Here is an 18,703-nt window from a genome sequence, read left to right as displayed (position 1 = left end):
CTGCTTGGACAGCCCTTCCTTGGATTCTGTGAGTCACTCTGTCACCATGGCAATGAGGGCCTTTTATGCTAAGATTGGCAGAATCAATGTCTGACACTTTCTACCAAAGAGTCCTAAGTGACACACTCCTTCTAAGTAATCTTTAAAATCTGGTCCTCTGCTCACTGCCCTTTCCCACTTCCCATCTACTTTCTGGCAGAACTATCAGGAGCTGAATGCCTTCTTTGTGACATGCCTTCCACGTGCATTATCACTAACCCTAATATCACCAATGTAAAGATGGTATTACTGCCACTTTGTCAATGTAGAAAATGAGGCACAGAGAAGCTAAGCAACTTGCCCAAGGTCACACAGCTAGTAAATAACAGAAATGATATTCTGACCAGTCTACTTACTGCCTTCAATCAGTAAGTGACATTTTGAGATCGACATTTCTCTGCCATTTCACAGACTTCTGGGGTGGGTGAAGATCTTTTGCATCCTCTAATGAAGCATTTTCTTTTTCTTTCTTTTTTTTTTGGTCATAGACTGATTATAAGAAACATTTTACATCACAACTGTGCTCGCACACACACACACACACACACACACACAAACACAGAAGAACAGACACCCGTTTGCATGTGTGAGTATTTTTAAAAGCAGGCAGGGCCAAGCTGGAGCTTTTGAGGCTCATAATAATGATTTGTTTACTTGCATAATGCGTGTTTCCTAGGCCACGCCAGCCTGAGGGGAGAGCTGGGATCAGAACCAGCACAGGCCGTTCCTCTCTCTCTGCTTTCATCATCTCTCCCACAGTCTCCAGCCCCTCCACAAAGCCCCTGTCCCGTTTCCGAGGATGCCCAGAGAACATCGCACATGTGCTCCCAAACACACGCCAGGTCCTCCTTTCCCTTCTCTTGTGCTCTGGCTCTCTGCTGGGATCCTTTGCCAACTCTGTGTGGCTGTCAGTGCTGCTGGGCCACTAATGTTGGGCTGCTCCTGGTGGAAACCCCAGTGATTCTGGTGACGTCTGAGTCACGGGCTTGGATGGGGATGCTGTTGTATCTCCATGGCAGCTCCGGTGCCACAGTGCTGGGCGCAGGTCCTCACAGCACCCACGTGCAAGGCCATGATGCCCACTAACCTAGAAAGAATCCCCTTTGGTACAGGGATCCCAAAGTAGATTCTTCTTACCCCTTCTAATTTATGCATGTTCAAGGGCAGCAGGCTGATAGCAATCCCCATCCTGTGTTCATCACCAAAACCACTTTCTTTTTTTCCAGCTCTGGATATTGTCCTTGGACAGGGCTTGGCTGTTCTTACTCTCACCCACACTGGTGAGTTCTTTCTTTCCCAGGAGGATCCTTGGTTGCTTTATGCAAATAGACTCTTGGCAAGGTCACAGTCTGTCATCCTGCCCAGAAGTGCATGCTTCCTAGAGTGAATACAGACTTAAGATAAACCCATTTTTGTTTGAGAGCTTTGCTTCCCAGGTATCGGGAGTCACATGTTCAGAGTTCAAGTCTCGTTGCAGCAATGATGATGATGATGATAACAAATCTTCCTCATGTACCAGACCCCACGCTAAACAGTTTAGATACATTTAATTCTGTCAACAATTCCATGCAATATGTATTACTATTATCCTCATGATACAGAAGAGAAAACCATGGCTTAGAAAAGTGACATTGCAGCCTGCGGTCACACATCCGGCAAAGTTCAGAGCTAGCCGGGGACCCACTCAGCTATTCCTCTACAGCGGGCCTGCACATCCAGCCTTCCTCAGCCAAGCCTCCCAGCCCCCGGGGCCTCCTTCCGGCTCTGTTTTCATCTTTTCCAGGCCAGTCTCCCAAGGACCCCCATCGTAATCCACAGGTGGGTTATCAAATCTTACCTAAATGTGTCCAACTTGGTGGAAACCCCTAAGCTTCCACGCTCCCGATTCCCACATCCTCTCTGTGCCCTACCAGGGCTTCCTGGAGGAGGAGGAAGAGTTGTGGGGAAGGGAAGTCTCATCAGCAACAAGAGCCCCCTCTCTAGGCCCCTCAAGAATTCAATATTGTAAACTACTGTTTCTAGCCCCCTCCTCAGGTCCAATTCTGGAGCCAGGCAGTTTCTCTTCCCTTAAAAGGGCAACAGCATTCCACATTACACGGTTAAAATTTTGCCTGATCGTAGTGGGTTAGTGGGTGTTTTCATTGAATAGGGAATTCAAGTCTGGGCTTTAAATGCCATTGAAAAAGAAAAAGTTACTGTCTTTTCAGAATGCCCATTGTAATTTGGCCTTAGAGTCCCCCCTCCCCTCCCCATGGTCCTTTTTCCACTTGAACTGACACACTGAACCACCAGATAAATACAGCTGCAAACTGAAGTTATGGGTATGATTTCTTTCCCTCATTCGTTTGTCCTTCTGGCTTCATCAAGTCAAAAATTAAAGACTGCTCACCCTTTCTCTGACCGTGTCTACAGAGTACAAAGCCAAGGGCTGATCAAGCCATCTTGATAATTTGATACATTTGAAAGTGAAACACAGTGAGTGAATTATCCTGTTTAACCACACTGATTAACCACACTTGGTTTCACCAAGTCTCTGTGAGAATGTCACCCCATACAGAGTGGTAGCTCTGCTCCCCACCTCTCGGGAACTCAGTTTCCCCACCTGTAACATTTTGGGGACTGGATCTGAGAACTCTGTGGTCCCGGAACTTTCTTGGGGTCTTTATTTTATAATTACAAAACACATCATTTACAAGTCAGTTAAGTTAGGGGATGGGTGATTAGAATAAAAACTATCCTCTATAAAATTTTTACCACATAATTATTCTATGGAGCAAGTTTCCACTGTGCGCTTGAAACAGGATTCAATTTACAGAAATCTGGCTTGCAGCCAACTTTTAAGTGACACTTTTACCATTTCAAGTGGGGCTTGCCCATGGGTCATGGTTTCTAAAAACACTATCATATCCTCCCTCCCTCCATTGAGACTTTGACAGTGAAACATTAGTAGAATCTATTCTAAAATCATTACTTCTCTTGGATTAAGATTTTTTCCTTGTCTGTAAAAATACAACATATTTATATGCCCTCAAAAATTGGTTTAATGATCATAATCTACTGGTCCTTTTGAAGCACAAAGCAGATTAGGGAGAAGCACTCCCTGCCTAAAACACTGCAGAGGTGTCCACTGTTCTTAGGGTCAAAGCCAGACCCTTTCGTCTATTTGCCCCACCTAGAGTGTTCCTGCTCTTTCTTTCATTCCCCCTTATCTGGGAACTCAGCTCAATCATCACTTCTTCAGGGAATTGTCCTCTAACCCTCTTGATGAGATCAAATTCCTCTATTATAACTCTGCGATGTGATGTGAAGCTTCTTTGGGTGAGCATGTCCTGGTCATGAATAGCCTCTATGCTCTGCTGTTGCTCTAGCAGCCATACTGTTTGCCCACCGCGTGCACAATGCCATCCAAGCACTGGAGTCACTGCGGGGTCTTCTGTGAACAGACAGTAATCAAATACAAGAATGAACATGCCTACCACTGGTCCCCTCCCCCCACCTCTGGACCTTATAGAGATTAAACAAGTGACTGCAGTGAGCGTGGGGCATGTGATGGGAGGGAAGGGGTAGACTGCCAATGCACCAAGCTCCCATGGAGGATGAGTTTGGTCATAATCACACATTTGCTCAAATAGTCCTTTTACTGCTTTCGGTCTAAGAAGCTGAGCAGGAGGAAGGACCGTAGACTGACATCCCCTGGCCAGCTGCACCAGCTCCAGGGTGGCCGACTTCAGCATGGTAAGAGGACCAAAGGTCTATTCTCCTTGCCCTCCAAGCCAAGGGTCTTCCCACCTTCTTGGATTATACCACCCTGCCCCAATGTCAAGGCCTGTTTTTTTTTTCTTTAAATAAATTTCCTATTCCAAGGGTATGTTCTCTTTCCCATCAAATATGAGAGTGACATAGCCTGCCATTTTGATGTAATGTTCGTGATATTTATGGAACACCTGTGCTACCAGCCCCATTTCACAGACAGGGGAACAGATGCAGGGATAATGCCAGCTCGTTTGTGGCAGAACTGGGACCTCAGAGCCAGGGCTCCGGTTCTTAATCCAGTGCTTTTCCCACCCTGTCTGAGCCTCCTGGGCTAAACCAGGCCCTTTCCAGGGCCCTGAGAAACCAAAGTTGGCTGCCTCCTGCTGGCAGAGATCTCCCTTAGGCTTCTGGTCCTACGGCTAACGGCTAACGAAGGGAGTGTGAGAAATGAGGAGGGTGGATTATGCACGGAGGCAGTCTACACTCTCATTTCCTCCCTCATCATGGAAGGAGGGGATGGCTTACACACGGGGAGGGGCGCGGATTATGAAAGGCAATAATTCATAAGAGTTGATAAGTGTCAGAAAAGTATTTACTCACATTCATTCCCTGAAAGTCACATTCTCCATGTGTTCCTATTTGTCTTTCAACGATGGCATCAGTCAGGTGGATTCAGCAAGCAATACCGAGGTTTTAGCCAAATGCTGCGGAGGGAGAGAGTTTCATTTAACTTCATTTTTCCAGCCAGGGCTGGCTCCGAAGCGAGTTTTTCTTACCCAGTCGTTTGCTACATGCACAGCAAATTCCCAGAGGTTTCTGAGACTGCCGAGATCTGACACACGATTACTGCTTCCACCCACCCGCCCACCCACCCACTAATAAGACATAAAGCCGTCCTATTTTTGGTAACAATTAAAGGGCCTCCCGGTGCAAGCAGAACGCTGTTTATTTTCTGTTACATCACTTCACTTTGCCTTCGAAGGCTGGTCTGTGCTCAGTGTTCTCGTGGTGATGCAAGTCGGCTCTCTCCTCCAGCAGTTGGGTCCCTCCCATCGCACAGCACCTCACAGGTCTCTTCCCCGAGCAGTGCGTTGCTGGAGCGAAGAGCAGCTCACGAATCAGCTGCAGGTCCCCGTTTTGAAAAGCAGAGATACAGAGGCAGAGGAAAAGGGTGGACTCCTGTGTGACCTGGTCTCAGAGCAAGACAATCACCAGCTGAATTCCAGAAGCCCTGTTCATGTTTGGGGATATTTTTTCGACTGCATGGAATCAGAGAGAAGCCAAAGGATGGGAAATGCCTGCATCCCCCTGAAAAGAATTGCTTATTTCCTATGTCTCTTATCTGCGCTTTTGCTGACTGAGGGGAAGAAACCAGCGAAGCCAAAATGCCCTGCCGTGTGTACTTGTACCAAAGATAATGCTTTATGTGAGAATGCCAGATCCATTCCACGCACCGTTCCTCCTGATGTTATCTCATTGTAAGGCCCGTAAGCATTTTGATATCTAATTTACGATTTAAAAATTCCAGCCGATGTATTTGGGGCTTTGTATGTATCGGTAGGAGGGCATGGAGAGAGAAATTCCTCTTGCGTGCTTGGCCATTTGACAGTGCTAACATTTTGCTGCATTTAGAAATTTTGATTTTGATTAAGCTGCTATGGAACATGCTTAGTTACCCCCCACCCCTGACATTGTTATGAGAAACCTGTAGCCGATTCATCTCTCCTACTCCATCTGGGAAGGAACAGTATGGTACTTCATAAAATAGTGTCAAAATAGTGACTGTTTTGCTAAACCGGATTAACATAAGGTTTGTTCTGTGTGTCTCTTTGTGTATGTCTGTTTGTTTGTTTTTTGTTTGTTTTCTTTCAGATCCTTTGTGAGATCTGGTTTTACTGAAATCTCAGAAGGGAGTTTTTTATTCACACCATCGCTGCAGCTCTTGTGAGAAATATTTATATCATGACTATTTTTAATATAGCATATATTTGGATAAGCCCTCTAGCAAAACGATCTCAATATTAATTTTGTCAAATGTGATTGCATTTCTGGAAAGAAAAAGACTATCAGTAAAGTCAGAGGTAGCTGGGTTTGTTTGTGACTTGACACGGGCAGTGCAGGTTGATTCTTGCAATGGTTAATTTGCTAACCTGTAATGCTGTCTACTTTAATGGCTATTTATGAAGTTGTTAGAATGTTTGCAACAATGCTCCCAATTCCATGCCACTATTTTACTTTCATTTTTGACTTGGGAACTTTGCTTATTTTGCCCTGGAGTTTTTGAATTAGTCGATACAGAACCCTGCATAACATATGCGCTCAAGATGTTGCCCCCCCCCCTCGGGATCTGGGGCAGGCTGCTACTCTCTATGATTTACCATGTGGGGAAAAACAAATCCGGGTTCTTTCTAGGTAACTCCTTAATATATTAACTCTCGTGAGATTGTTTTCTAATCTCCCGTCATTTATAACTAGTCGCCTTACAAGGAGGGAAAGAAAATATTAATATAGGATGGTGCAAAGGATTAGTCTTTGCTGTGTGTTTTGAGTGAGCCACGAGGGAACCACATATTCCGGCTATGTCTCAAAATAGTCAAAAAACAATATTTGACTAAGAAATCAGATTTCTCCACAGGCACAATATCACATGTATAATTTGTTCTGACGTGCAATGTTTGGCCATTGAAGTGCGAGTTCTTAGAGCAGGACCAAGTGAGGGTCAAGAGGTCCCCCCAGACCCAGGTGTCAGGCAACAGATTGGAGTTGTAGTGACATGGTTCCAGGAGGAAACTAGCCAATTGTTGATCAACCGAGTTTTTGTTATCTGGACTGCATGATTCAGGACCCAAGTTTTTTGCTTGCTTGTTTTTTGGGTTTTGTGGGGTTTTTTTGCCTTAATTGGCCATTTTGTCTGTTTGAGGTTACATATATAAATAGCATGATTTGAAATTGGAGAGACCTGTGTAAATCTAACCCCACCACTCACTAGAAACTAGACATGGAATCTTGTGCAAATGACTAAATCTCTCTGAGCCTCAGTCTCCTCATCTGTAAAATGGAGGTGATGATACATTGAAGGGTTGTTGTCAGAGATAAATAGGATTTAAGTAGATAAAATGCTTGGCATCAGGTATGACAAATGGTTACATGTTTTATGAAAGGTAGGGTTTTTAATTTTTACATAAAGCTAAAAAGCTAAAAAAAAAGTCTATAAATTAAATCTGTTAATTTGTTGTTTTATCTATATGATATTCCAAAACTGGTTTGACTATTTCATTGAATTCACAAACCTGATCAGGTGTTTGGACATTATGTAACAATGTTGGCTAATGTCTTTCTACTAGCTAATGTCTTGGAGTGATATGCAATTGAGTAGAGTATTCTTAAAGGATTTATCTGATTGATGGCTAGTGGTATGATCAGGGGAAGTGTTAGCACATCAAACAAATCCAAAAAAGAGTCTTTAGCACATAGATAGGCAAACTCTCCGATGCTGGGATCCTTCCGCAGCAGAAGAATTGGTTGTTTCTGAAAAAGTGATAATTGTGCTTATATTGTCCACTTGTTAAATAAATAAATGGCTCATTTAAAAAGCATCCTTTTCAGGAGCTGAGGCACCTCTTTCCCCCCAGGATAATTAAATAGATGAGTCCTTAAAATTCAAGGAGAAGCATCAGTCAACACATACTAATATTCCAACACTAAATAGATGTTAGTCGTGACACAGGAAACCTGGATTGAGCAACCCAATCAGTGAGAACATGTCTACTTTGTTGTTGTTTTTTTAACTGGTGGACCGGCCTCATAAGCGCAGATGCTGGACAGTGGTATAGGAATAGTTACCGGCTGCTGCCGGGTAATGTGATTACACGTATTTAGAATCACAGAGGGAAGCCAAAGAACTGGTTTTTAAATAGCCCACACCGAGGGTGTGCCATGCCCCTGTGTCCCATGCTCTGAGTTCCTATGGAACATTCCAGCCCTTATTTCTAAAAGCAGTTCAGGTTTCAGAAATAACAAAAGGGCGAGTAATTCTTACCCTGTATGTCCTTACTTAACTCACATTGGCTAACCTCAACACGCAGATTTGTGCCGAAGCAGACCTTATGCAAAAGTGTCAGGTGTCAAAGTTTGTCGCTGATCTCAGCACTTTGTTTCCTAAAGATTTTGCTCCCCATTCTTCCTGCCCAATGTTCTTTGCTTCCTCCTTCTCCTCAGGAAAGGGTCTAATAAGTTCATATTCACTGAGGAGCAAATAAATCATAAGGCTCCAAATAGGAATCGTGCCATAATCATAACATTGATGGGAATAGATGGTTCATGGATGAAAAGAGTTCTTCTGCAGGGCAGGGCCATCCAGTGCCCTGAAAACCCCACATGGGCTACCAGTACCCCCGGAACACGAAGACGAAGGGCCCTGGTTTGCTTTTTCATGACTTTGGCCATCAGACGAGGCCTGGATCACACCAGCCATGGCTTATGCTTTGCAATGAATTCTAACGGCGTTTGTGACCATGGATTACCAAACTGACCTATCATATCCTGTAACGAGATAAAGTTCAGACTGGATTCCGCTTGATTGATGTGCAAAGGCAGTTGGTTTCTTGCTCTGTTGTTGAAAAGGGAGAAAGAAATGACCCATTCCCATGATCCATGCTAACAATCTGATAATTTTGTTATGGCCCCAAATGCTTTTTCAGACCTTCTACAGAAGCATAATGAGAAGTACTTTTTGAAATGCCAGCCTGGGGTACTGAGGAAAACAGATGCAGTGCCCTCCTTAAGTTACATACAGTGTTTTGGGGGAAAAGATCCTGCTGGGGGTAGCTGACAACGTATGCTGGAGGGCAAGAACAACAAAAGCCCATACTCTGTAGAGAGGAGAGAAAGAATAGAATTATCTAATAAAAATTCATCAAAAACGTTGTATAAAACATTTTTTAAAATATCTCATTTCTGGTTTTAAACAGCCACAATAACAAAACTTTGCCCAAGCAAATGCAACTTCATTCATGTTTTCCATAGAGCCAGTTGTGAAACATAACCAATGAGAATGATTATTCATTTGGGTTTGCTTTTAGTGGTGGGGAATAGTGCTTGTAGCAAATGCAATTTACAGAAATGTGTTTTCACACATTAAAGCCCTGTTCTTCTCAACTGCAGACTAAAATCCCCAATGACAAAGGCTCATTGCAGAAGTAAAATTCTAACTAAAGAGTACAAAATGTGGCCACATTGCCATTTGTTTATAAAATTTTTAATAAACTAAATCCCTCCAACTCTTGTGAGAGTTCTATTTGCAGGGAGCAAATTACAGGGTTGATTTTAGTATCATGCTCAAAAAAAAAAATCCATGTATATAAGAATTCAGTGTGGTCAGGAAAAAAATTCTATTTATTTCAGTGAGATTTAGTCTTGTTTGAAGCAATAAAATTGATCCGTCTGGGGGGAGAATACCACTATTTCTTTTATTAATCCACAATCAGCACACAAGTACATAGCCCATAAGAAGTAAAAAATTAAAAAAGAAAAAAAGCAAATACCATGAACAAGATAAATAATACGTCCATCCTTAATAAGGTTTTATCATTTAGTCCTTCAAAATACTATTTGTCCAGGAAAAAAAATCCATGGCCTATCTCACCTTTGCTGTGATCGGTCCCTTTTTCTATTCCTCCTTATATTACTAGCATAAGAAAAATGTAGCACTCTTCAATGACTACCCCAGCCAGACCTAAAAGCTAAGGGGGTTTCTCGAGGAATTATTAGCTGGTTTGGTTTGTGGCCAGCTGATGCCCCCCACTATAGACCAAGAAGTAAAAATTTTAGTCACAGTTAGGTTGTTTTGTCTACAATTTGCCTCATGACCCATAGCTCTGATTTTTAACTTTTTAATTACTTAATTGTTGTGACTGCAAAGTAACCTTGTACAACCAAAGTTTTCTCTAAAAGTGCATTTTATCCTCTCAATTATTCAAGCAAGAAACTTAGGCATTACCGGCCCCTTCTCCTTCACTGTCCACTTCCAACCAGACAAGTCCTCTCTCAAACAGAATGAGAACCTGCCGCCTCCTCTTCCCCCCAAGGCCATGGCCCTAACTGAAGCTGCCATAGGGGTTCATGGACTGCTGCGGGAGCTGCTGCATTGGGTGCCCCTGCTACCCACCTCCATTAGTGTTACCTTCTAGAAACACAGATCTCATCATGTCACCCTTGTGCTTGGACATTTTTAATGGTTCCCTGGAAACAGAGAAAGTCTGAACACCCAAGTTGGTATTAATAGAATGTGGCTATTTGTCCAGGGTCATCTCTCATAATATTGACGCCACACACGCACGCACACGCACACACGTACACACAAACACTCCCCAAGCTCTGTCCATAACAGACTGAAGTAACTTATTCCCTGACCTCTGTTCTCTCAAACTCTATAGATTTTTTGGATATCTCCAGTTCTTCCTGTCATTTACTAGAGCTATCTGTGCTTCTATCTGCCCCACGTCTCTGGACATCGTGGAGGGTTATCAATAGCCAATGTCCTAGAAAAGAGCCTGGATGTTGCAAGTCGAGGCTAACATATATTTGTTGAATTCAATCCATATTTTCACAGATTTTATACCAAAGAGTCTTGCTATCCAATCAGGAAATAGTCACATTCTTTTTTATGTTTGGTGTACGCTATCAGATTTCACATGAACTAATTTCATGGAGGTCTAGAAAGTGAACTGAACTAAAGCAATGTGAAGAGATTCTGTTCAACCTCAGACTAAAGGTGGTGTTCACTGACTCAGTTACCTCCCACATACCAGCATTTTATATTAGGAATAGTTTTCCTTCCTTAGGAACCAACAAAGAGAGTAATGGTCGGGTGATACTCCCTCAAGCCAAAGAGAAGCTCCCCAATCTGTCCTAGGGACCCAGGTAACCTAGAAAGTGTGAGACAGGACTTCTACCCTCCCTTCTGAAGGCCTGAATACAGACTAAACTTGAATGGGTCAGGCAGAGTCTGGTTAGGAAACTACCTTGCCTTTGGGACCAGAACAAAATAGTGGAGGGCAGTCTGGGAGGCACAGGCACAACCTTCCCCCCTCGAGAGGCCAGGGAGAGTGGTAGTTTGCATGGTGAACACCTCCTTCCTCTTCACTGCCTTTTCACTTTCTTGCTGCCTTTTTCCCAGTCTCTTCACACCCTTTCCTGGGCTGTACCAGTCCCTTCTTCTGTATCGTGTGTATTGGTTGTACATATAAATTATATTTTCAAAAAAAAAAGGAAAAAAAACATAGCATTATGATGTTAAACTTCTTCAACAGAGATTTCTAGGGTACCAGAATTTAAAAGGCAAAGCATCCAAAGCGTTTCTTAGACCCACTGCCTGAGTCTCTTCTGTCCCACTTGGACTTCCTCTAGGCCTTTGACATGTAAAAAATCATATCTGCCTCCCAGGTTCTCTACTGACTCTGGAGGTTAACTAGCATCAAGTGTGTGAAGGGTAAAACTCCCTCTTTATCCATTCTGACAAGGCATCCAAAGGGAAATGTTGGTTAAGCAGTATTAAGATGAAAAAAAAATCACTAACAGAAAGGTAATTTCCTTTTTGACTTATTTATATTTGCTTAGCTAAAAGTATGTATTCCTTGTAGTGTTGCAAGCAGTAACAAAATGAAAGCAAACACGCTTTCATTTCAGTAAACACGCTGTGGGATTCTTCTGTGCAACAGGCACAGCATTGGGCTTGGTGAGGGACGCGAAGATGAGTGTCATCTCTCCCTCCCTCTCTGCTGACGTGGCAGCTCCAAGTTGGTAGTGATCCCTCAAAAGGTAAATGATAATTGCCTGTGTTTGAATGTATCATAAGGTAGTCTCTTCTTTAATTTTTTTATCATAAAGTAGTCTTGATAGGCTTTCTCATTTTGTTCAAAATGATATTCAGTTGATTGGTGATGATGGTGACTTTTGCCAACTGTTGAGATATAGGCTACAAAACGATTACAGGGGCTTTATGGTGACAGCTGTGATATCAAAATGGCTAACCCTGGAGAGCTGACAATGTGTCAAGTAGCAAAGAATACAGGTTTTGTGGTCAAATAAACATGGGTTCAATCCCCACTCTGCTGCTTAGTAGTTCTATAATTTGGGGCAAATTTAATCAAGCCTCATGATCTGCATCTGCAAAATGGGGAATAACCATCGTACCTACTGCACAGGATTATAGTAAGGATTAAATGAAGCAATAAATGTAAAGTGCTTGGCACAGTTCCTGTAACTCAATAATAAACGTTAGTTTTTATTATGGTTTTTGAAAATCACTTTAATTTGACCAACCACAATATCGGATTAGCATCTGATTGTATGGGCTGGGTTTGCTTATGATCCTAGATTCAAAATGTTGTTGTTCTACCCATAGGTCTCCATCAGAACCTGCTAAGAAATCTTGCCTTCAAATACTTCTCACAGAAAACATGAACTATTTACCTTTCTGGGTGTAGAGGACTGAGAGGAAGCAGAATCCTCTCACTTCTTCCTCATGAAAAAAATAACTGGCACCACATTTTGTAAAACATGATTTTGTTCAAAATAATTAACACTGACCAGTCTTCAGATGAGCGGTTCTGTGGTAGGATGGGAAGAGGTCTGAACTAGAAGACTTGAGTTTCAAATCCAGTTCAGCCACTAATGGGCTTTATGAACTTGGGTTGGTCACAAAATATCCCTGGGCCTCAGATTTTATATGTATATGTATATTTTATATGTATATGTATATTATGGCTGTTTAAACTCAAATGCCAGTGGGGTTGGGTGATAGGATAAATAAAGGAAGCAGATGAGTAGAAGACAATAGGGAGTGGTAGTGACTGGGGTAAACCAGAGAAGACATGCCCTGACTAAAAATGACATCCTCAGCTCCAGCTGATCATTGCTGATGAGAATATGGTACATGAGCATGGAGCCATATTTTCCTAATTTTCAGGGGAAGGCAAAAATCTGGAAGCAGATTTTTTAAAAGGATAAAAACCAAACAAAACATAAGTTGACATTTTAAGACCTATATATTCGATTAACTAAGGTGTCTTCCTGGCTTAAAAAAATTCTATTGTATTTCATTCTACAAATAGAATTACTTTAAATTAATATAATAGAGAAGGTGATCTTGTTAAAGAAATGGACAAAATTTATTGTATCAATTCTAACAAACCAGCAAATTAGATTATTAAATGAAAGAGTCTCATAATATGGAATTGGCTATTATAAAGTCATTATTAAAATAATAATGTGGTTCTCAATTTTCTAAGTAGATCCCTTGGGATTTTACCAAGACCTCCCCATGGTGGCTGATGATAAAATGATATTTCATTATCCCTTCCATGGGCAGGGACTAGAGAGAAGTTGTTGTGCCCATTTACATGGCAAGATGGCAGGTGTTTGCTTATGTAAAATGTGATTTAGAAAGCAAAGAGCCTTAAAAAAAAATAAACAGACTAGAATTTATATGTACAAATAACTCTGAAGTCATTAGAGAATTCCTGCGGGAGATCATAGATTCCTCCCAACTATGCTTCCTTGGCTAAACATTTGTAGATCCTTCTTTGAGAACTGTCTTCATTGCTAGTTTACAAGCCATGCAATAAAACCAGGCAAAGTTTTGTTAGGGGGAGTTTGTCATTTTTCTATTGCCTGATGTTAAGCACTTTATCGATCTCATTTTTTACTTCATCATCACAATAACCCTATGAGGGGGTATGATTACCTCCATTCCACAGATGAAGCACTGAGTCATAGAAGGGTTTTAGGTAACCTCCTCAATGTCACACCCCTCCTAAGTGGCACATCTGGGGCTTAACCCCACATCCTCACTTTTAACTACTTGCATCTACTTCCTCTTGAACATGAATCACTGGGCTTGACTTTGCATAGTTCTGTTCCCAAAATCCAACCCCCTCTTAAAGGGTCAACCTTTGCCATTAACAAGGGTATTCAGGGGACTGTGTCCTGATTCCTAAGGACAATTAATGAGAAGGAGTTTCAAAAGCCCTTTGAAAGAGTGGCAGCATTACTGGCAAGAGCCACTCGTTTCCCTAGGATTTAATTCTCATTTGTATGTGTAAGCCCTGATCTCCTTGCTTAGAAAAAAAGAGAGAGAGAAGAAAATAGCAAACGAATCAGGACCTATATACTTCAATGTTATGCCTTAGACCAACGTTTTCTAAACTTGTGTCCTGTGGAACCATTGTCCTGCAAGAAACGGCTCTGTGCTCAAATAAATTTGGGAAACTGTACATTTTATCTCCCCACCTTGGCTACTCACAATGCACTTTGCCTTAGAAAAGCCTCTGGGATTATTTTATGTCATTTCCCTTTTCTTCACATCTCATAGGAGATTAGAAATCTATGCCTTTGGTATTCATATTATTTATTAGCTTCATTATTTATATCTCACCTTGTTCTAGAAAGGCTTGCTAGCAGTGCTTAGGCAGGTGCAAAGAATTCCATCTTAAAGGATACACTAAACCATCTATCTCCATATAAGGAGTTAGTTAACTCAGACAATTTTGTTAGTGTAGATTCATTGAGTGTGATATCTGGGAGCATGCCTCCCTCCCACACTGTCCACCTGGTCAAGCAGCTTGGCACACACAGCTGCTTTGGGGACCTCCCAGTGGATGCTCCATCTTTCTGAGGAAGTAGATTACCACTTGCAGCTTATTCAACAAGAAAAATGCCCCTGATCTTACAGTTACGCTCTCGCTATTTTTGTTTGGAGCAGGTTCCCTCACAGCCATTTCCCAAATGGCTAATCCAGCATTTCCCTGGGTACGTTTCATGGAATATTCATTTTACATAAAGCTCAATGATAAAAGGGTCCCATGATCAATAAAATTGGGAAACTGCGTATTCATTCCTTTTTGAAGAGTCTCAATTTAAGGATAGAAAGAGTATTATAATTAAGAACCCTAATGATCTTTACTTACCCACTTTCCCAGACTTATCTGTTTTTCTGTTCATGTAAAATCTCTCAACCCTATGTAGGCCTTGTATTCCAGGGAATAGTCTCTGGAACTACCGCGCAAGGCTGTTCTAGATTTGTAGCAGACACTGGGCAGATCTGATGGGACTAAAAAGAGGAAGCATGGCCTTACCTATGACAGTCACCAGTCTGAGCACAGAATCCCAGCTTTGCCAGTTACAAGCTTCAGATTACTTTGCCTCTCTCACCTCGGTTTCCTTTGTATTTTAAGAGAAGAATATAAAACCTAAATTACAGTGTTCATTTAAAGATTAAAATGAGTTCATAGATGGCAAGCTGCTGAAGATAAGGCTTGGCACAGAATGGGCTTTCCATAAGATGTAAGTCCCTTCTCCTCGGTGCTTCAGGACCAGGGCGATACAGGCTGAATTTATAAACAACATTGGGAGGGTGGGCTGTTGACTAGTTATGCCAATTCCTAGACTAGTTATGCCAACTCCTGGAAAGGAAAAGTTTGGATGTCCTGGGATAAGAGGTAATAGACTATAAAAGCAAAGAGGTAGATCCATGCTCTAATCTTTGCTAGTAGGCATGCCAAGAATATTCCCAAGGGGAGCCCTGCAAATCTAAAACCTACATTCGAATCCTGGCCCTGCCACTGATAAAAGATGTATGTAATCTTGGGTAAATCCCTTAACTTCAGCAGACCTCAGTTTCCTCACCTGTAAAAAGAGGAATTGAATTACATGTCTCTCTGGAGTGCCCCTCACCCCCCACCAGATGTATGTGAAGGTAAAGTAGGGTTATTTCCCATCAACTCTGATGAAGAGGTGGTGGTCTACTTAAGGATCAACTGAATTTCACTGAAAATGTTTTTCAAGGATAAGAGACCCAAAAAACCACAAAAAACAAAATACTGTAACATAAGGTGCTCATGTGTGATGCTTCCCATTTTAATGCTTTCCTGTCTTAAAAGCATATTTTTATTTTTTTTTTTTTATTTTTTTTTTTTTTTTTTTTTTTATATTTTATTTATTTATTCGACAGAGATAGAGACAGCCAGGGAGAGAGGGAACACAAGCAGGGGGAGTGGGAGAGGAAGAAGCAGGCTCATAGTGGAAGAGCCTGATGTGGGGCTCGATCCCATAACGCCGGGATCACGCCCTGAGCCGAAGGCAGATGCCTAACCGCTGTGCCACCCAGGCGCCCCTAAAAGCATATTTTTAAATATTCAAATGTAAATTATTCACATGGCACATGCCCTTAGAATGTGAGCATTTAACTACAGTGAATCATCAGCCTATTATTAATTATCATTCAACCAGGCCTATTCTTTTAGATAAAGGAGAATATTAGTATCTCAAGGGGCTGAATCATTTCAGCACAGCAAGCTCTAAACAAGTTGTCAAGCCCCTCCAGCTATGCCCGTAACTCTTCCAGCAGCTTGTGGCCTGTGTGGCTTCATCTCTCATTTAGCTATATATGCATATATACATCACAGATGTGCCCGGATTTGTGCATTTTTGTGTTTGCACACATTACCCATGGTTGCCTCATTCCCTTGGACAATGCCCGTAACAGTTGTCTGGGACAGGTGACAATCTCACTAGCTCTCAGTTTCCCTAGCAGTAAAACTAAGGTTCTTCACTGTATCTAAAGGCTCTTCCAGCTCTAAGGTTTTATGTCTATGCTTTTTGCTCAGATATTCTTTGACAGAAGCATTGGAGACATGCGCACATGCGTTATCTCATGTAATTCTTAGAATCTTCCAGGAAGTCTTTTGTTATTATAATTTCTATCTTGACAGATGATGAAACAGATTCACCTACTTTATGTATCATGTACAGAATAAGTGGCAGTTACAAACTTAGAAACCAGATTCTCCATTCTATATCTGATCAATGCCATCTCCAAGCAACAACCAAGTGCTGGCTGCTCACTCTTCTCTTCTTCATCCGGGGTAGTCCTCACTGAGGGGAGATTATATGGGAGACCCCCTCTCCCCCCAAATCATCTCCCCTCCATAACCAGGAGAATCTGCTCTGAGCTAGAAGACACCATGCAGGTCACTCATGGGTCAATGACAATTCTGATGATAATGGAGATGTCTCAAGTGCCTAGAGGGAGGTTGAAGGAGTATCGGTAGAACCAGGGGGTCCTGGCACATGACCAGATGAGGAGTCTAGATTGAGACAAGGGGAGGTTTTCTCAGCAGGGTTACAGCTGCCATTCAGCTATCTGCAGACCTGCCTCCACACCACTCCCTGCTCCCTGTGCAGAGCCCATGCCTACTCTTCCATGAATGAAGCCCACCATGCTGCAAGCATAGACTCCTATGTATTTCAAGCTAGAAACGACCTAGCCCCCTCATTTGACAACATAGAGAGAAGTCTTAAGGCCATACAGGGGACTTAGGACCAATTCACAGGAATTAAGACCCACGCTTCCTGATTTCCTCTTCACTGTGCTCTTTCCCTGGAACCTGGAAAAGTGAGGAACCAGGGCAGGAAACCACTTCAGCAGACCATCAGCCTTGGCATTGACACCTGTGCCTGCCCAGTCCTTTTGCTCTTCTGGACCCCCATCTGTGGCTTCTTGGCTGGACATTGGGCAGCCTGAAACTTGACCTTCTTCCCCTGTAGATCTGCGTTCTCTGATCTGCTCATTTCTTTACTTCTCTGTTGCCACCTCGGTTTCCCTCAGGACTCCGAGCTCCACACTAAACTTGTTGCCCACTTTTTGCTCCTTTTGAATTAAATGCTCTGGTTCTAGCTTTTTAGTTCAACCAGGAACGCCCTAAAGACTTAACGGTCTTGGTGTTAATTTACTGCTTGTGAAGAGATGTGACCCACCCATCTAGGTAGTTGGATATAGGCACCAGAAGGAGGAACTAGAGCTCGAGGTGAGCAGATATTTTTCAGAGATATCATCCTCTGTTTCCAGTGTGATATTAACAATAAAATCATGAAGCCTTTTTAAAAAAAATCCTATCATTGATGGGGAATTTTAAGAATATTATTCTAAATACTTGTGGAAATAAGATATGCAATTTTAAAAGATTATTACCTTTCAAGATTTGCTGGATGCCTTACTCAAAAGTAAAGTCATATTTCTAAATACTTTCCTTTTAAATAGGAAAGAATAAAAATATATGAATTGAGTACTAAACTCAATATCTTAAGGAAATCAAGAAAAAATAAGTAACAATCAGATAAAATAAGTTAGGAAGCAGTAGGAATAATAAATAAATCCAAGATTTGATTCTTGGAAAAAAACCAATAAAATAACAGACATTTGAAGGAAGCAATACTCATAAATGGGGAAAGCATCAATTATTCAACAAAAGGTTTTGAGTAAATTTGAGTAAGTATTTAGGAAAGAATCAAGACAGTGTCTCACCTCACATTATACATAAAGTAAGTCCCAAATCCATCAAGTAGTCAAATGTTAAAAAAAAAAAAAATTTAAGGGGGTGGATGTAGGTGATATTTCATTGATCTTTATGTAGGAAAGAACATTTTAAGAATAAAAGCAAAGAAAAAATACACAATGGAAGCTGATATATATTAAAAATGCAAAACTTCTATATGTTAAAAATCACGAATGAAAAGACAAATCATAATCAATAGGGAAAAACAGCATCAAATAAAGATAAGAAAAGAATAAGTAGTGTTCTTAATATATAAAAGGGCTCAGAAAACAACAAAAATTGTCAAAGGACATGATTTCATAGAAAAAGAAACAAAAATTATAATTCTAAATGTTGACATGGTAAAATAGGCAAAAATATATGTTTATGAGGATGTTATGGTAGTATTTATAATAATAAAAATTGGAATCAACAATAAAAAATTAAATTACATCTGTAACACAAAACGTACTCATCTGTTAAAATTATTTTATTTAAAATTTATTGTCATGAGAAATTGTTCATGATAAAATAAGTAC

At 41.4% G+C, this 18,703-nt stretch overlaps 1 protein-coding gene across 4 annotated transcripts in view; it reads left to right on the top strand.

Moving 5' to 3' along the window:
- Positions 1-4,758: 4,758 nt before the first annotated feature.
- LGI1 (leucine rich glioma inactivated 1) overlaps positions 4,759-18,703 on the top strand; it is a 42,528-nt gene continuing 28,583 nt past the window's right edge. The window contains exons 1-2 of one of the 4 annotated variants that reach the window (XM_087862896.1): positions 4,759-5,270; positions 5,665-5,736. In XM_087862896.1, coding sequence (XP_087719022.1) covers positions 4,804-5,270; positions 5,665-5,736 — 539 coding nt within the window. In that variant the 5' untranslated portion in view covers positions 4,759-4,803. The remainder of the gene's footprint in view (positions 5,271-5,664; positions 5,737-18,703) is intronic. The other 3 variants (XM_045809994.2, XM_045809995.2, XM_087862894.1) reach the window with 3 other exon arrangements.

This window comes from Ursus americanus, chromosome 6, assembly GCF_024610735.1.
Source record: "Ursus americanus isolate L20-20 chromosome 6, mUrsAme1.1.p, whole genome shotgun sequence".
In the NCBI taxonomy this organism is placed as follows: domain Eukaryota; kingdom Metazoa; phylum Chordata; class Mammalia; order Carnivora; family Ursidae; genus Ursus; species Ursus americanus.
The sequence above is the reverse complement of the archived record's forward strand: the minus strand, read 5'-3'. Positions and strand labels throughout refer to the sequence as shown.